This window comes from Falco rusticolus, chromosome 5, assembly GCF_015220075.1.
Source record: "Falco rusticolus isolate bFalRus1 chromosome 5, bFalRus1.pri, whole genome shotgun sequence".
NCBI classification, from domain to species: Eukaryota; Metazoa; Chordata; class Aves; order Falconiformes; family Falconidae; genus Falco; species Falco rusticolus.
This window is the reverse complement of record NC_051191.1, coordinates 82,877,185-82,894,867: the sequence shown is the minus strand read 5'-3', so window position 1 is coordinate 82,894,867 and position 17,683 is coordinate 82,877,185. Positions and strand designations below refer to the sequence as shown.

Below are 17,683 nucleotides of genomic sequence, written 5' to 3'. Positions count from 1 at the left end.
GAGCCATGTCCGTTTCCCACCCACAAATTGCTCAGAAGGAAGACTTACATTAATGATTTTAATCATGACAACTTGATCTTCCTCCTTGGCTGCTTTCTCTGCAATTTTGACAGTGTCATTGTCCCAGTCAACAAAATCCACGGCCATCATTCCTTCCACTCCACTGGGGAAAGAGGAAGGGGCAAGGGGGAGGTGAAGACAAATGGTGAGAAGGTAAGGAAGGAAAGGGGGAAAAAAATAAGGAAGAGGGGAAAAAAATAAAGGACAAGAGATTTTTAAAGTATCACAGTTGATAGATCCCTGCAACAAAGGAGCTGATCAAGAGAGATCAAGGTACATGAGTCTTTCTTCCCTATCAGCAACATTTCGTTTTCATTATCTTCTCCATTTGTCATTCTTCATAGCTACATTTTGCTCTGCTACTTCCAGAAACATGTTGATTCAGGACTCACTCTGAGGCCTCCTGCTTGAGTACGTGTGCAACGTACGAAATGTCAGCATAGCCCATACAACCAAAAATGTTGTTACGAGAGTAGTAGAAGAGGAATGAGAGGCACATCTCACTCATGGCGCTCAGCCCACCCAGCAAAGACACAAGGATGACTCAGAGGTCTGCTGAGACACAATGAGGAGACTACTTCTTCTCAGGAAAGTACTCTTGTTCACAGCTCATGCAGATCTTGTCTGGGAAAAAAAAATTAATTTGTCTATGAGATAGAAATGGAGAATCAAAATATCCTTTGATACTTTGCCTAATAAGTAGTCTAATAAATAGGTTGCTCTGTGCTTTTATAACCGAAATTACACATTCTCTCCTTCAGAAAAAATACTATATTTTTATTTCAAGATCCCAAAATCTGAAACTTTGGGAGGTTCAACTAAAACATTCAAAGAATTAACTGAGTGTGACATCCAGATCAGAACTTTCCAGTTGATCCCTACTTTTGGAATGGGACCAACCAAATCAAACAGTGTTGCTCTCTGTGAATATAAATTCTGTAATCCTCTTTAAGTCAAATCACAGATTTTTGTGCACATTTCCAAGTGCAATAATGTCATTAAATCCTCTGTATGCATAAGCTCTAAAATAAGCTATGAAGCTTGAGTACAACAATAACTGTTTATATGCAAACTTCTGCAAAACTGACCTCTGGTCTGAATAAGAACTAAAAATAATGTCTTCTTGTTTTGAGAAGTCCAAATGAGATCCAGTAGCTGGATTACATCAGTTTCTATATTTGACTTCTGCCTTTCCACTAAATCCAAGTGTTCAATGACTGAAAACCAACTCAGCTGCAAGTTTTGCTACTTGCTCTTGACGCTTTAGACAAGAATTGTCTTGTAAGATATTAGATGCAAGATATCTTTGAGTCTGTTCATAAGCCTACAGTAGGAGGGTCTTACTTGAGAGCTTCTCCCCAGCATGGAGCAACTGTGCAAGGCATGCCTCAGTATGTCTATGATGTCGTGTCTGACATGAGAAGCTGTTGCCGGGGCCATATTTGCTCGGGGAAGAGAGACATGTCTTCCCAAAAGATTTTAATAGTGATAAACTAGTTTTAAAGGCAAGGAAAGATTTGTAGGTAGAAAAAACTGACTTACAAATGTAACCTCTGACTAATCCAGTGTCTGAAAGTTGCATTTGACCAGGATGTCATCCCCCTAGGGAACACAGTAGGTCAAACCATCAGATGGGTACAGGTAAAGCACATAAAACAACCACTTGCAACATGGGCAACCCGGAAACTGTGTGAAAACAATGGGCCACAGCTGCAGGTGGAATGAGAGACAGAATATATCCACGTGCTCTGACACCTCTGGTGCTTGCCACCTCCCCAGCCTGCCTGCCCGTGGCTACATCCCAGGGCAGCATCGTACTGGTTTGATTACGATGATTTCCTTCAGGTTCCTAATCTCCTGCAGTCTGGAGTCATACTTATTGTCTTCACACATGATGCTCAACTGCTCACCATTCCTGGGGAAGACAAACAAGGGAAGAAAGTCAAAATATTTCCAGGGAGGGGTGTGGAATAACCAATTCCTGGATGAAATAAACAGAGCCAACAAAAATCCCCTCCAGAAACCATGCTTGATCTCTTTTGTACTGTAACTCACAGAACACATTTTCAGCGACAGTCACTCCCAAATATACACTTGAAATTTCCCAACCAGCCCTCTTGTTCTGGAGTCCAAATATGGACTTTTTACATGTCAGTAATTGTTGTACCTTGAAACTTTTGCCTTTCAGAGGACAGTCTGGGATCCCAGAAGAACAAATTCCAACACTTGCATTAGAAAACACTGTCCTAAATAAAAAGACTCTCTGACCCTAGCAGGGTAGAGTTGGCAGGGTATTTAGAATGTCCCTTGCAGATGCAGAAATATCACATGTGAACTCTTCCTTGCTATTTCTACAGTGCTTTGTGATACTGCTTCTTAGATGGTCTCTGCTCTGCTTGAGTGCGGCTTCTCCATCCACATTACAGGTCCTTAGATCTTGCTAAGTACATCCACAGTGCACACTGCAAGGTGCATCAAGGCACCCAGACCACAAAACCTTATGGTGCTTATGGCCAGGCTCTCCCAACAGCTGTTGCACACCCTGCCCGGTTGTTGTAGGCCCTCTTTGTGACTGCTGGCAACTCTGAGCAGGTGAACGGGTAGGCTCATGCCACTGTTCAGCTACACCTTCTAGCAAAATGGGTTCAGGAAGGAGGAACCTGGCTTGGAGGCCAGGCTTCACAAAAGTTCAAGAAAGAACGTATCATGTGACACATGGTTTATGTATACCATGCAACCTGCATAAAGAGCAGGAGCCAAAAACTATTGCTATTGCCTGGAACAAAATAGCTCTGGCTAAGTCACTCCTACTGGCTATGTGTGACTTTTGGTGTATGCTGGGGTATTTTGGAATTAATACCTACAAAGGAGACAGGCCTGCCCCTAAAGTGCTATTAAAGATCACAATCTACTATATTCTGCCAAGGTCAAGCTCCAAAGAGTCTGGGGTCTCCACTAATTGGACAAGTGAGTAAGAGCAGTGTAGTTATCCTACCTGTTACAGGGGAAATCCCAGAAGAAAAGTAGTCACCCCAGCTGCTCACTGTACCTGAATCATCTCTGTTCAGAAAGTGTTTTGAATGTTTGACCTTCTGCTCTGGAGCCTGTGCTTGAGATGGCTTCATCTGTACGGTAACATCTGTAAAGGTCCTTTCTCAGATATATGCTCATCCTAAGTAAATCTAACTGTTGCCTTAGTCCTCTCCAGGCTGACCTCAAGTGAGTCCTAGTAAAAAGAAAGAACCTTCCATTTTCTTCCGAAGCCTAAGGAAAACTCTCCTGATTATGTCACTCCCTGCTACTTGGAGTATGCCCTTGGAAGTTGCTAGCTAATGAGATGGAGGGAGGCTCACTCCACTTGCTGTCTAGCATAACAATCCGGTTGTCAGGCCAGTCTGGGCTGGAGATCAGTAGCATTGAAACAGAGGGATGACTTTGAAGCCAATAGGTTTATTGGTGTCTACTTTGCTCCTTTGTCAAGAGACAACCACATTGCCAGCTATAATGTGCTTCTCCTGAGAGACACAGACAGGTGTAAATAGGGAGCAGACTTTTCACAATGCACCTTTCAAGTTACAAAATCCCTATATATTTAGTCTAGTCACAGCAGACTAAATTTGTTTCCTAAAGTTCTTAAAAACTTTTCCCCTGCTTTTGCCATGTCACAATTAGGCTGCAGAGGCTGCTAGGTGAGTATTTTGCAGATACCACTGGTCAGAGAGGAGAAAATACCCATCAGAGAATTGTGCTGGTCCCACTTCTTTGAGGCTGCCTTTGAAGGAGCTTCTAGTCACTTGGCCCCATTCCTTGGCATGCTGGGGAGTGGGTGGAGAGACACAGGACCAGAGTGTTTAAACAATATTTGATTGTAGGATGCCATTGGTGTTTAAGGACAACTAAGGAAGGCCATCTTCAAGGGCAGATGTGCCATTTTGGAACAACCTAGATTCTTCTGAATGATGTATCATATGTGTGCTTAGAAGCCAAACAAGACAACATCTGCTCTGCTCATAACTCAGCTTTGTGTTGGGTGCGGGAGGGCAGGCGCTATCCTGTTTTCCACAGCTTGCCTACAGTGCGGTTCAGGTTCCCTGCATGCCTACAGGATCGGCTCCGTATGTGTGAATTTCCTGCAGAGTGAATCAGCATGTGAGACAGTGCAGGGGTCTGGGGATTTGGTGTGAGAGTGCAGCCACCTAAGGACCAGGCAATGCCAAAGTTTCCCCTTGCCATTCCAGATGGAACTCACATCACACCCCAGAGAATGCACCAGCAGTGCCTTGTAGACAGGCAGGGAACCTGACCTTGAAGATGTCACAGCGAGTTCTCTAAGATTAGAGTGTCACTGCAACATCTTGGGCTATGCCCACATTGCTAAATGTCATAGGGCAGTGCATTGTTTTACCGATCACTGGCATGGACTGTGTCTGCCTCCCTGTAACTGTCTGCAGCGTGATGCTTGGCTGATGTTGGGTTATTCTGAAATTAGAAATCTAAGGAGGACATAGCTGTTATACCTATACTACCAAGCACTTAGACCTCTGTGATGCCCCTTTGGCCTAAAGCACAGTTAATTTTTATTTCTGGATTTTGATTTGTTTTGTTTTCAAATTCCAAATGGCTGAAGTAGTGTTCAAATGCTATGCTGCACACTGTGATTATCATAGCTTCAAACTGAGTATTCATGCTTCATGGGCTAGGATGTGATCAGAGAGCACATAGGGGTACTGAAGTTTTTAGTGTGGGATGATGCTGGAGGAAACCAAATCCTGTGTAGTTTTGCTCATGCAGCCCATGGGAACTGGTACACGCAATCCCAGAACTGTGCCTGTGTAGCCTCACGGTCAGTCTGGTTAGCAGGACCAAGCTATGTAAGGGCACCATCTGGCAGCTGTCTGCTGTGGATGAGAAGCAGTCCAGTGCTTGAGCTCACTCCCTGGACCTGATTTATTTAACCAGAGGCACAGTTCCAGTCTCTTGCTGTCTGCTGAGCTGACCCTTCTTTCCCTAAGAGATAATTCTTCATACTACAGTTCAGACACTGCAGAGCCTCCTGCAGTGACAGATGGAGACTAGCCTGGGAGACATCATTCTCATCCACTCTAGCTCAAGAGGCAGGGAATGATCCTGTAGCATGGGCAGCAATACTGTGAGTTCCCTTCTCTTACCAGTATTGAGCAGCTTTCACTCCTCTGCCAGACAGGTGGGTGTAAAGCAAGTAGGCAAAGACATGCAGATCTGGAGCCAGCATCCCGTTCAGCTGCAGTTCAAAATGGAACAGGTCAGAGCCTGGCAGTCAGAGCACAGCACTACATTTAACGCCTGCCCATCAAGTCAAAAGCTTGATGGAACTCATGTAAATGTCAGCTTAACTTTTTTTTAAGAGGAGGTTTAAGACCATTTCCTTGTGTAGGTTATTACTGATTGAAAGGTTGCTCTGGTGAACCTTTCTGAAAATTGCTTTTCTGGCTTTAGGTACTCTGGCATAGTTGTTTGAGTTTGTGATATCTCATGCTGGGCACTGTAATGATATCTTGTTATCAGCTATGTGACAAACAAAGGCAAGATACAGGAGAGGTAATAAGTTAAACATGCAGATCCATGAACTCTGAGAAAGAGCAGATAACAGTAAGAGTAAAAGCAGAAATAGTAAGACACTGATCAATGGGCTATTGAAAGTACCATCAAAATGTACATCTTAAAAGGTTCAAAGAAAATCTTTGAATATTGATGAAAAGAAGAAAAGACAAGATTACTGCAGGTCTCATAAGAGGGAGCAAACCTATTGGTTGTTTGAGGGGGATTGTGGGACTATGTAAAATATATGGGGTATTCTAAGTGGACTGTGGGAATGTGCAAAATTTATTACTGGACACCTAAGGAAGAGGTCAAATTTAGGGAAAGAGAGAAACAAATATGGGAAAATGGAGAGAAGAGGAGAGTCTAGTTGTACTTACAGAGACTTCCAGTTAGCATGTTTGTCTGAACAAACCGGGAACGTGATTGCTGCAATCTAGACTATTTTACTAAACTCTGTTCCTAAATATTTTCAGTGTGAGTGTGCTCTCTGTACTGTGTATATGCGTGTGCCTGTGGTTTTGGCATGGAATGATCCACTAGGGAGCTTCAAGCTAGAAAGACCCAAGGTCCAAGCCAGAGACTGTGTAAAAAGGGCTAAAAAGGCCCCTTGCATGTGGTGGAGCAGACTCACTTGGGGATCTTGGGAAGTCATGACATCCTTTGGGTTTTGTTTCCCTTTCACTTAGATGGGGCGAATGGGTATTCAACTCATGGTTCTGACCTGCTTACACAGCTCTGCTAATGCTCTTGGGCCAAGCCTTGGGTATCTGCTGAGCTGTGTTATTGGAAAAAATGTTAATTTTGCAACATGGAGAAATGGAGGCTAAGCTAGCACCCTGTGCCAAATGGCTTTTGGGCATGTCTGGAGCAAGATGAAAGCCCAAAGTGAGAAAGATCAAGAAGGGTTTTGTATGGCTTTCCCCACGCTTACTTCATCAAACCGGCTGGAATTGCAAAGGCCTAAGATCTGTAGGGTTCTGCTCCAGGAGGAATGAAATACACAGGGAAACTGAAGATGCCTGTTTGCGGAACACCCACACCATGTTTCTGTAGTTCCTGAGTATAGTAAAGTCATAGTCCTGAGCTGTCAATCAAGCCTGCAAAAGAAAAATGACCACTCCTTCAGCACTGACTCCAGAAACATCAGAAGTGGGGCCTGAAGCAACAACACATACAGCATCCCTTTCCCAGTCACAGTTTGGGAGCAGCACAGATTAACAGGAAGGTCTAAGCCCTCCACCCTACCCGTGGTGGTATGGTCTACTGTAACATGTAGCTTCGAAGTCATGCAAGGTGCACAGTCGCACAGTTCCTCACTCATAGTGCAGCTGGATCCAGCCCTGTTCATAGTCGCAGATGATTCCCATAAAATCACTCTTGTTTACCCTAACATAAAATGATAGCAAATACTGCAGTGACATTCTTCATCACCTGTCATAGGGATTGAGTGCTGGAGGTCATGGTAGAAGTCTGAGGTATTGTTATTAGGCTCTCAGAACTTCATCCTGACCCTTGGTACACTTATTTCTCCCACAACCACACTGTCCCTTCCCACAAAAAGTAGCAGTGCCATGATGCCACCGTTTCCCTGATGTTTTCCCTAACACTCCTGCTAGTATCATATCAGGAAGATGTGCTCAGCTTTTCTGATGGTATGACGTGTCTAATCTAAGAAGATATAACTATCTATGTTGCTAAAATTATCATCACATATCATATTTATATTATTTAATTTATATAAAATTTATTTAATTATATATAATAAAATAATTATTATATTGCTAAAATTAGTTTCCAGTCCAGTTTCTTCTTACTGTCCTGAAGGTTGTACTGAGCAACATATGGAAGCGTTTCGTACAAAGGTGGTTTCTAATAGGCTTGTAGGGGAGGTCTGAGACCTCCATCCTGAGGCTGTTCTTTGTTAGACAACTGCCCAGCATCACCCACCTGGTAACATGTCAAAATTGCTGTAACAGATTTCTAGTTGGACGTACTGAGGGTCCCAAGGTGCCCCTATGGAAAATGCAGCTGCTTCATCTGGAAATTGATAAGACTTGTGGAAAGAGGAAGAGGGGGAATAAACTTACATGAAGTAGTTAGCTAGTTTTTAACTCTTCTCTGTTGTTTCTTAATTGAAAACTTACACAGAGAAAGTTTTTATTTTCTTGCGTTTCTGAATATTTACTTAGATATTGTTAGAAATCAAAATGTTGGGGGAAATTCTGCCAGTTCCATTTCTTTTTCTTCTGAATCAGAACAAGGAAGAATTTTCAAAATTTATTTTTCATTTATCCTTTTGATTGGTTTCATTTTTACATATATATTTAATAGGCATTACATATATATTTAATAGGAAATGGTTACAGTATGTGTACACTCTTGTACCAAATTTCATATTAGTATTGGAACTGCATTACATAAAATCTGAATAAAATTCCTGTAAGGGTTTTGTCTAAAAGTTATCTCCTTTCTCTCTCCATCTCCATGTACATGCATACTATAGAAATACAAAATACATTTTGCTCTGAAAGGCACAAGATAGATGCTAAAATGTGTGCATCACTGACTTCTAACTAGGCCACTCAGTCAGCAGCACCAATTGCGCTGGACTTTTAATGTTACTCTACTGAAAAAGAGGCAGAGCTAGTAGAAAAAAAGGCAGCAAGTAGGTAACCTTCCGTTATGCAAAAGGAGCATAAGGAGAATATTGTGAAATTAATGGCAACGTTATCAAAAGGTCAGAAGGAAGGCATTAGTATGTGACATATAACACTTGTTTAATGCAGATATGATAATAACATACACACATATGCAGAGTATCAACAACTATGCAGAAAACAGCAGCATCACCTGATGCAGCAGAAGTAGAGTTGAGTGGGGACAGTATGAGGAAAATTCCCCAGTTTGGTTGGTCCTGCAGGACTGTGGGGTCTTACTGGACAAGGTGACAACAAAGGTACTACTGTTCCTAACAAGAAATGGGGGAAGGATTGGGCCCTGCAGACTCACCTCTCTTCCAACATCCCATCCCACAACCACCTGAGAGCACAAGGCAAAATCCGGATTGGCTCCATAGCAATCATCTGTGCCACTGGGTAATACGCTGGCATCGCCACAGGCATAAACAAGAATATGATGAGCCAAGGTTACGTTGTGGAGTGTTATTATAGGTTCGAACTGTAACCAAGAGAAAAAGTAAAAAAAAAAAAAAAAATTATTGTCAACACTCAAGTATTTCTTTCCCAGGCAACAAAAAAGAGCAGTTAACCATATGTTAGGCAAACAAATATAATCTGATTCATAAAATGGATGGTAAATTGGTTGGCAGTTTATCTACTCATTGTGGTATGCACCCAACAGAGTCTATTTTTCCAGAAGGGATTTGCATTTTCCTTTAAAGCACCTCCCCTTTATCAAATCGCCGGGGTGTCTATTTGACCTGTTATGCTGGGCAGTAAGGTTCCAGGCCAGAAATGTAAATAGTTTACTTCATACACAATTTTCCTGACTGCAGTCAAGATAAGGGACCTTGATCTCAGGTTCACTATAATTCACTGCTCCCTCAGTTGTGCCAAAAGTACCATAATCAAGACAGTGTAAAATAAACCCGGCATGTAACTTTCATGTGCTCATTAATCACTGAACTTTTAACCAGCATTGATAACATCAGGTCTCAAAATTCTGGTGTTACTACATCAACTGACTAAAACTTCTGAGTTTGTTCTGTAGGGTTACTTGTTAAATTCTGTTTTGCAGTCCACGAGAAGTCTTCCTTATGAAATTTTGCCTTACGTCATTTCAGTGGAACATCTATTTTTAAACCTTCAAAAGCCACAAAACTAAGAAGGGCTGCTTAATCTTGAAGCAAAGTTATCTTAATCTGGGAAGTAAACTATGCTTGCTTTGGAAAGTTCCTGTTTTGTTTCTTTGCTCTTCCTCTTCTGCACATTCAGTCTTGAAAACAGGACAGCAAAAATGTCAGTTTTGCCTTTTATGCAAATACCCTTAACAATCTCCAAGGACAAAAGCAAAAGTCCTTTCAATATAGAAGATTCTGGAGGATCCCTTTGCTCTCAAAGATACCAACAGGTAATGTGGCCTGAGCTCACTACACGGAGACATCAGACTTGCAGCAAGGTTTCTCCAGGTGTGATGGACATGAAGACAAAGGTACTTCCAAAGCTAGAAACGAGACAGAACTTCACCACCACACAAGCCAGACAAATTAGCTGGCTCATCCCAATGGCAGTGAAGGACAGATGGAATGCTTCTAAATTTATACTAAAATGTTGTAAAAGACAGACTTATACACATCACTGAAGGAGCAAGTCTGTCCTGTCCTGTTTTTCCTCAGTAAGACAGCCTGCAATTTTACCTTGTAGACATGGTGTTTCTGCTTGGCCATGGGCAGGGGGATAAAAGTACAAGCATACTTGTTTCTTAACTGGAACAGCAAACTGGAAAAGAAAGACACACGAGTCACCTCAAGATTCCCCTGGCAACTCAGTAATATGCAGAGGGAATTGGAGAAGCTGAAGGGAGGTGGTGCAAGCAGAATGAGACCCAGAACTGGAGGGGGAAGGAAGGATGATGCATTTAGCAAGCGACTGCTTGGTTTTTGGTTGCAGTGAGTGAGAAGATTAAAGGGTCAAGAAGATGAAATTGTATTCTGGTGAATGGCATACATGTTTACCAGCTCCACCAGGTCTTAAATTCTTTTTCTTTCAGATTTTTTTCTGGTCCCCACCCCCCAAAAAAAAAAAAAAGAAAAGGGAATTGCATTACTAATTTGCCTATTGTAACATGAACCAAGCATAGGAAACATTAATGCAGTTCAATCAACATTTTTACTTGCTAGTTTTCTGGAGTCACAAGCAGAACACATGATAGCACTAATCCCACAAATCTTTACATAAAAATAGCACCCCTCTTTACTATGGAATACTGCCCACGCTGATCAGCAGATTCTGCTGCATCTTGAGCAAGTGCTGACTGTGTGGGATGATGCTGTTTAAAGAAGAAAGGTGTTAATGCAATAATACCACACTGAGTTGGTACTTTTGAACTCCATTTGACAAGGATGCCACATGTACCATGAGGTGATGCTAATGCAGAGCTCCAGCTCTGCTGGTAAATCCTTATATTTGATACTGAGATACTGCATGTATTAATACTGGAGGCAGCGCACACAGCAGTTGTATTGCATTTTCTGAGCTCTTTGCCAGGCTCGTCACAGAGCATTTAAATGTATACCCATTATTTCTCTCCTCTGTGATGTTGTGTAGCCCCGACAAAACTAAGATGGGAAGCAGGAAATATCTTCAGCATGTTATAGCTAGTTTTTGATGGGTCTATATGGATGAGACAATAGACCTGTATACATATATGCCTGAGTTAATTATACTGCAGTTCAGTAGCACCAGTCTGTGTTTGGCTCCCTAAATTCTAGTCAAGGGACCAAGAAACACCTTACAGCATTTCCTAACAAATAAGACCTTTACCCTCCGCATAGCAAACCTTCCATTCCCACTTCATTCCTACTCTTGCCAGCTCTATTTGCATGTTTCCAAGATCAGTCATATCCATCTTTTGACCTGTGCAATTCAAACTTCCAGCATGGGCATGATCAACTTTCCAAAGAAAAGCAGAAGAATGGGCTATTTTTAACATGCCAAGTAAAGTTCTTGCCCAGAACTTGCATTATTCAGCACCAGGTCATAGATGAAGAATATTTTAGGGTCAGTTGAGTCAGATGGGCCTCTGTGCCTCATAAAGAAAAGAGACTTGGAAAATCTTTGGCCTTTAAAGAATTGAACTGTGTCATCAGTACCAAACACAGTAATGAAGCACGCTCTGTCAACCTGTAATGGGAGTATTAACTGGAAAATCTCATTCCTTTCTTCCCATCAACCACATACACATGTATTCACCCTACATCACATGCCTTATACCACTGCACATTTATTAAAACATAATCCACATAGTAACCATGGCAATTAGAAATCACCTAAAATAACATAACTGTGCATATTTGGTACATACTCAGACACTCAGATAATATGTCACGACACCCAACAGAAAGTAGAGCAGAGTAACACACAAGATTTGTCTTCTCCAGAGACATAATGTATTTTTTTGCCAAAGAGAAGGGTGCTGGCTAGAAAAGACACAAGAAAATCTGTACCCGCTGTCATTTCACACACATTATTAAAGCACGCATGGATTTTAAGTGGTGGTATGAGAAATATAAGAAAGCTGGGGGAAAGGCTGTGAGGTATTTGATGAAGACTTCAGAACCTGCATCACTTTGTGTTCAAATGTTCAGATACTGTCTGTATACTGTTCTAGCTGTGGGAGCTGTACAATGGTGCTAAAGATCAGATTTCACATCTTTGCATGTCCTAAAGCAGATATAGCTCACTTATCTGTATATAATGTATTTTGGGCAATTTTTGCAAAGAATTACTAAGGGACTTACACAAAAATCTAACTAAACTGTAGTCCCCTAATTCCCCATTAGCAGCTACTGTTGAGTCTGGATGCCCTCAGCGATCCACCTGGATCTGCCCCATCGTGTAAGGAAAGCAGCAGCAGCCATAGAAGTCTGTAAATTCTTCCCATTCAGAATGGGATTATATTTCTCTCAATTACTAAAGGTCATTAAGGTTTGTGACTACAAAGGCATCTAACCAGTCATTTGCACATATATTTGAACCGCAGAAAAATAGTGGATGTACACCTAATTCTGGGCAGACATTTCTGAGGGTTAGCCTTGGATAATGCTGATTTACCCAGAGGTGCCTCAAGTAAAAGTGAAACGTGTAAACAGTGTCTATATATACAGAGTTCTGAAACTATGTGCATTTGTATCCTTGTGATCCTTGACAAAGCATAGTTTTGAAAAATCTCTGACTTAAAATAACAATTTGGATTGGCTAAGCTTTTGGTGGCAGTCAATACCAATATGAAGCTCTTCCAAGAGAGAAGGACCGAGATTACCAAAACTTTCTGAATTTGCTAAACACAATTCTTACCAAAATAATGCCTTATATTACACATAAAAATGTTATGTCCAACACTAGATATCACTTCTTTGTATGTAGAAAACAAGAGAGAGACTGAAAAATGAGCAGGATTTTGAAGAGCTGTATTGAAGCTTAAGAAGATGTTGAGATTTATAACTTCCCCATTCTTTGATAGAAAATATAAGCAAACATCAATGACATCAAAACAGTGCCCTTGAAATAGGCATTATAAATGTGGCTGTGTGGTTCCATACTTTTCTTTATATTCCTGTTACTGCACTGTTGTGAGAAAAACCTGTCATTCTCAGATCTGATCGGGGGGATTTGGGAATAGAGTGGGACACGAGAGCAGGTTTGTTTGGGATGTTGCTTGAGTAACCCCCTTTCCTACCGTGATATTCAGGTCATTTGGGTCACATGTCCAGAGGTGGCATTTGAACCACATGGTGGTGGAGGTCTCATTCTCTGTCACTGACAGTAGTTGGTAGTCCTGGCTCTCATCTTCCTCGAGGGTTGCCTCATCTTCTGCATGACAATGTTGGAAAAGGAACAGTCGTCAAAGCAAGAGAGAGAAGAGCTTCCCACACTCCCAAGAAGTCACATTCCCAAGTACTGCTGGTGGGACCTGAGTAATTATCAAAGCATTTAATTCTCAAAAAAGCTCCTCCACTTTCACTGCTGATTTCCACAAACCAATTGAAGAAAACTAATGTCCAGTCCCTGCTGTATCGTGCTGCTCAAGGGAAGAGCGGCCTCTGGGTCCCATAATCCAGAGGATGGCCTGGATAGGATGGATACTAGAGGATCTTCCCTGCTCCCTGAGTGAGTGACCTGCTGCACACTGGGTTTTTTTAGCACATCTGGCTCAACCACACAGGGTGGGAAGTAAAGCAAACCCCGTTGAAAAGCAGAGGTGGTTGAAAAGTAAGATATTTTAGGCATACCAAAATGAATAGAGTAGAATAAAATTAAATGAGTAGAATACCATTCTCCTTTTTACTTCTTAAAACTCTTATGTTTCCCATACCGCCTGGAACCTGGGCCTGGCTGTAGATGCTAAGCTCTCCTAGAAAGTACAAGCTAACCAATAGCTTTAGCAGCATAGGCATAGTGAAAAAGACAAATAATGCGTGACTGAGATCATCAAATGCAATTGTTGCTAGGTAAAAAGGCAAAGAAACATGACGTAGAGTTTGAAAAGCATCTAGATACCTGGTTCCTGTAGAAATCTCACCGGGAGCAGAATGGGCCACAATAACTGCTGCTCTGAACGCACAGGGTGAAAAGGTGGGACTGTACACACAGCTGCAGAAGGGGAAGAAGGAAAAAAAGTAGTAAAGCTCCAAGGTGACTGATTGAGATTGCATCATATTTTTGTGGCAAAGGAGTTCAAATGACTAGAAATGAGAAAGCAGTGGCTGCAGATGAAATGAAAATCTCTCAAAGAGAAACCTGAAATATAATAAAGCAAATGTCTCCCTAATGTCCAGCTGTTAAGCACTATGCTGAAAAGTTTTGCTACAGTACTCAACTTTGGAGGGATAAAGGAGAAGAGAAAAATTTTACCAGACAACAGTCTGGTCAAGGAAAAATATTCATATGTGAAATCTGTCCTGGTATTTCTTCTTCCCATCTCTGTTCCTTGAAGTGAGTATTTAAAAACCTGGTTACAGCTTTTGCTAAATTTCCCAGTGTCTCCTCCAATATTCTTACTTCTTCTTCTTGAATTTATCCATGGTTTTGGACTTTCAGAAAACTCTAAGCAATTTATCTCTCATCCAAATGCTGTTTACAGAGGGACACCTCATAGTTTGAAAATACAGATTTTGTTTTCCTACTGCTTTGAAATACCTGTTGCATTCTCTCATTTAAAAATCAAAATTCAAAGATAAGTATCAAAGATAAGTAGTCTGCAAATGAGCTACTTTGAAATAAATGTAATATTTTAAACTAAATATACCATATGAAAGAGCAAGGCAGTAAACAGCTGAAAAAATCCCCACCTTTGTGAAAACTAGTCTTTTTGGCAAGTTTCTCACCTACCGAACATTACGCAGATAATGACTTTGTTACAGTTGTAGTAAAGAGGAAAATTAAAAGAAAAACCAAGGATGCAAGAGAGAGAGGGTTAGAAAGCAGAATGCAAATGGAAATCCCCACAAACTCCATTTACAGTAACTAACTTATATTTCCTTCAAAGTGTCTATTCCACAGGTTCAGTGGGTGTGCTTTACAGCCTACTGAGCAAAAAATGTGGATTTTTTTGTGCTCGTTGATGTGCTTGCTTACTGGAATATCTCCAGATCTAAATAATAGGGAGGTATTTTCTGATATGGAAAAGAGTTGAAAAAAACCTAAAATCTGTGGGACCAAAATTATTTTCTAATATAAACAAAGATTTCCAGCTACCAGTGCAGAAAAACATTGAAAATGTTAAATATCTCTTCTGAAACTGGTGAAATGTTTAGTATTTTTGAAACCAAACAGTTCAATTTTTCTTTACAGGGTATTCTTTTAGGAGAAATTAAATGCTAAAAAAAGATCATTATTTAAAAGTAAAGAACAAGTGTTTCTTCTAAATTGATCATATTTTTTTTCCCCTGCAGTCATTCACAGCCAAAAATTCTGTTTGTGTAACCATCACAAAAAAATTTCAAAACTGGCTATAATAAGAATGGTTTTGCAACCAACTTACAACTGTAAGCAAGGCTAGCTGCCTCACCCCCTCCAAAGTTCACCCGTTTTAGACATGCACAGAGAGATATTTCATGCAAAACATTTTTTCCTGTTGTGTGAAAAGGGAACTGAAAATGGCTGAACAAAATAAAACCCCTGTGACTGGCAAACATTTTATCAGTGCAAACTCTTTTTCTTTCTGTGTCTGGATAGCATCAAACTGCCTGTTTCTCTTTCATGATTAAAACAAAACAAATTAAAACAATACCCTGTTTTTTTATTTACCACCCTCAGTGGCATTTTAGTCCTCTAAACTCCAGATGTTTTAATATCAGGCATCTATCCTTAGTGGTTGCTTTTACAGACAAATGAAAAAACGGCAAGTCCCAAGGATGTTGTATGCCATTCCTAAGGGAGGCACTTAGGACGGTCAGGAAGAAGCGACCTTTGGAGGTGAACAAGTCTCCGCTCACTACAGAGGAAATTAAGTAAATGAGCCTTTGAAGAGCTTCATTGAGGGAAAATATGGGAGTTTTGCATCTGACTCCTGTCATTTGGATAAATTGGAAATTACACTCCCAGCAGCCTCCTCTGCCTTCATGGTAGGTGATTGCTTCAGTCATATCTAGCTGGCTCTGGCTGTGGTTTTCACTTGCAGATAGGATCACTTTTTTTGCCTGAACAGCATCATCTGGTACCGTCTGGGATACCATAGGGTATCTCAAGTAGCTGTGTGGGGCTAGGAGGCATGACACAGGGTGTGCAGAAGATCTGGGCTCTTCTGGGATGTCAGTCGGAAGCCATGCCAACTAAGGATTTCAAATGGCCTCAGACATCTATCTTTAGCCAGTGGAGTCCATGTGCTTTCAAGCCAATATACTTAGAGCACGACCCTTGGCAAAGGGGGAGGCAAAAGAAGTCTTTTCAACTTCCAGAGAAGTAGATGCTGCCATTTGGGAAGACACCTTATATCACAATGTCAGATCCAGGCAAGTCTCCGTGACAGCTGAATCCAAATGCCACCCAGCCCCTTGTATGGACCTGCAGCTCAAACGTCATCAGCTCCTGTTCATCATGGTCCAAGCAGAGGTAGACCCTATTTGAAGGATCCAGGAAGGTGGAGAAACGCAGCAGTGGAGGTGCGGGCTGACCAGAAGAAAAGCATGGGAGGAACAAGAGGAAGAGCATACCCTTGATTCTTGAGAACTGCCATCACCAACAGAATCACTGTGATTTCTGAGTCTTGCTGATACCTTGGGCGGTTACTCTGCTACCAGGGGCTCAGTTTATATGGAAGTGCATGACGCTGGGCCTGTTGCTGGAAAGGAGGAGTGGGAACTGACTGTTTTATATCCGATTTGATATGTAGGAAAGATCAACTCTTTACACAATATGCCCTGGCACCTTGCCTCAGTGAAACCGTACCAGGCCATCCCATATACATCTCAAAACAGTTTTAATAGCTGTTTTGTAATACAGAACCAAAAAAAGCAACCAAGTGTTTACCTCCTACCCAGTACTCCTCAGGGTGGGTGAATGCTGGCTCTTTGCAAAGAAAAGGGGCTTTTCTGACTACTTGCCTTTGCAAATGCTGAAATGAACCCTGACTATGTCACCTTGTTGTCTGGTGTGATGGTTATTGGCAAGTTTGTTGTAAACGTGCTGGTGAATCTTAGTGCCAGGGCTTATCAGAGGAAGCTGCTGTGGTACATAAGAAGGACTCGAGTGGTAGCAGTTTGGACTGTAGTGGAACAGCAGAAGAAAAATGCTTTTGCTTCATGCACTATACCTTGGGGGCAGTGAGTGGAACAAGAAAAGCGTGTCATCTGTTGCCCTGCCTAAGAGTTTTCGGCATAATGACATGAAAAACAAATAGCCTCAGCAGGTTTCCAACTGGTTCTGCCAGGAGGTGCCTGGTGCATCTGTGTCCAATTTGCCAGGTGCATAGTCCACTGCAAAACATAGCCCGGGTCTGTGGATTTTGAGGGATGTGGTAGTTTATTCCCATTTACTTGGTAGGAAAGCCTAAAAAGCCCATTTGTATTAATGTGCTAAGACAAGTACTTGCAGAACAGATGAGTAACAGAGAAGGAGAGCGAACTAATCTGATTTTCAGAGACGGGGCTTAAACAGACCAAATTGCGTACAGATTGCTTGAATCCCAGGTTACGTTGTTGACAGTCCTGCTGCAGACAGTTTCTTTTGTGAATTATGTAATACAATGCCAACATTTTAAATTTTCTCTGCTCCAGAAGGCCCAAGACACTGTTCTGGGAGAGCTAGGCAAGGCTGAGGGATATGGTAATGCAAAGTATTTCAAAACTAGGGCAGCACAGGGATAT

At 41.6% G+C, this 17,683-nt stretch overlaps 1 protein-coding gene across 1 annotated transcript; it reads right to left on the bottom strand.

Annotated features, from left to right (window-relative positions):
- Positions 1–1,457: 1,457 nt before the first annotated feature.
- Positions 1,458–16,054, bottom strand: LOC119148978 (putative DBH-like monooxygenase protein 2). The gene is given in 12 exon segments (XM_037389783.1): positions 1,458–1,662; positions 1,879–1,975; positions 5,229–5,320; positions 6,572–6,603; positions 6,606–6,737; positions 7,588–7,693; positions 8,650–8,817; positions 10,016–10,097; positions 10,553–10,647; positions 13,057–13,190; positions 13,693–13,824; positions 15,916–16,054. Coding segments are annotated over 12 exon segments (1,254 nt in total). The 3' UTR covers positions 1,458–1,617.
- Positions 16,055–17,683: the final 1,629 nt, after the last annotated feature.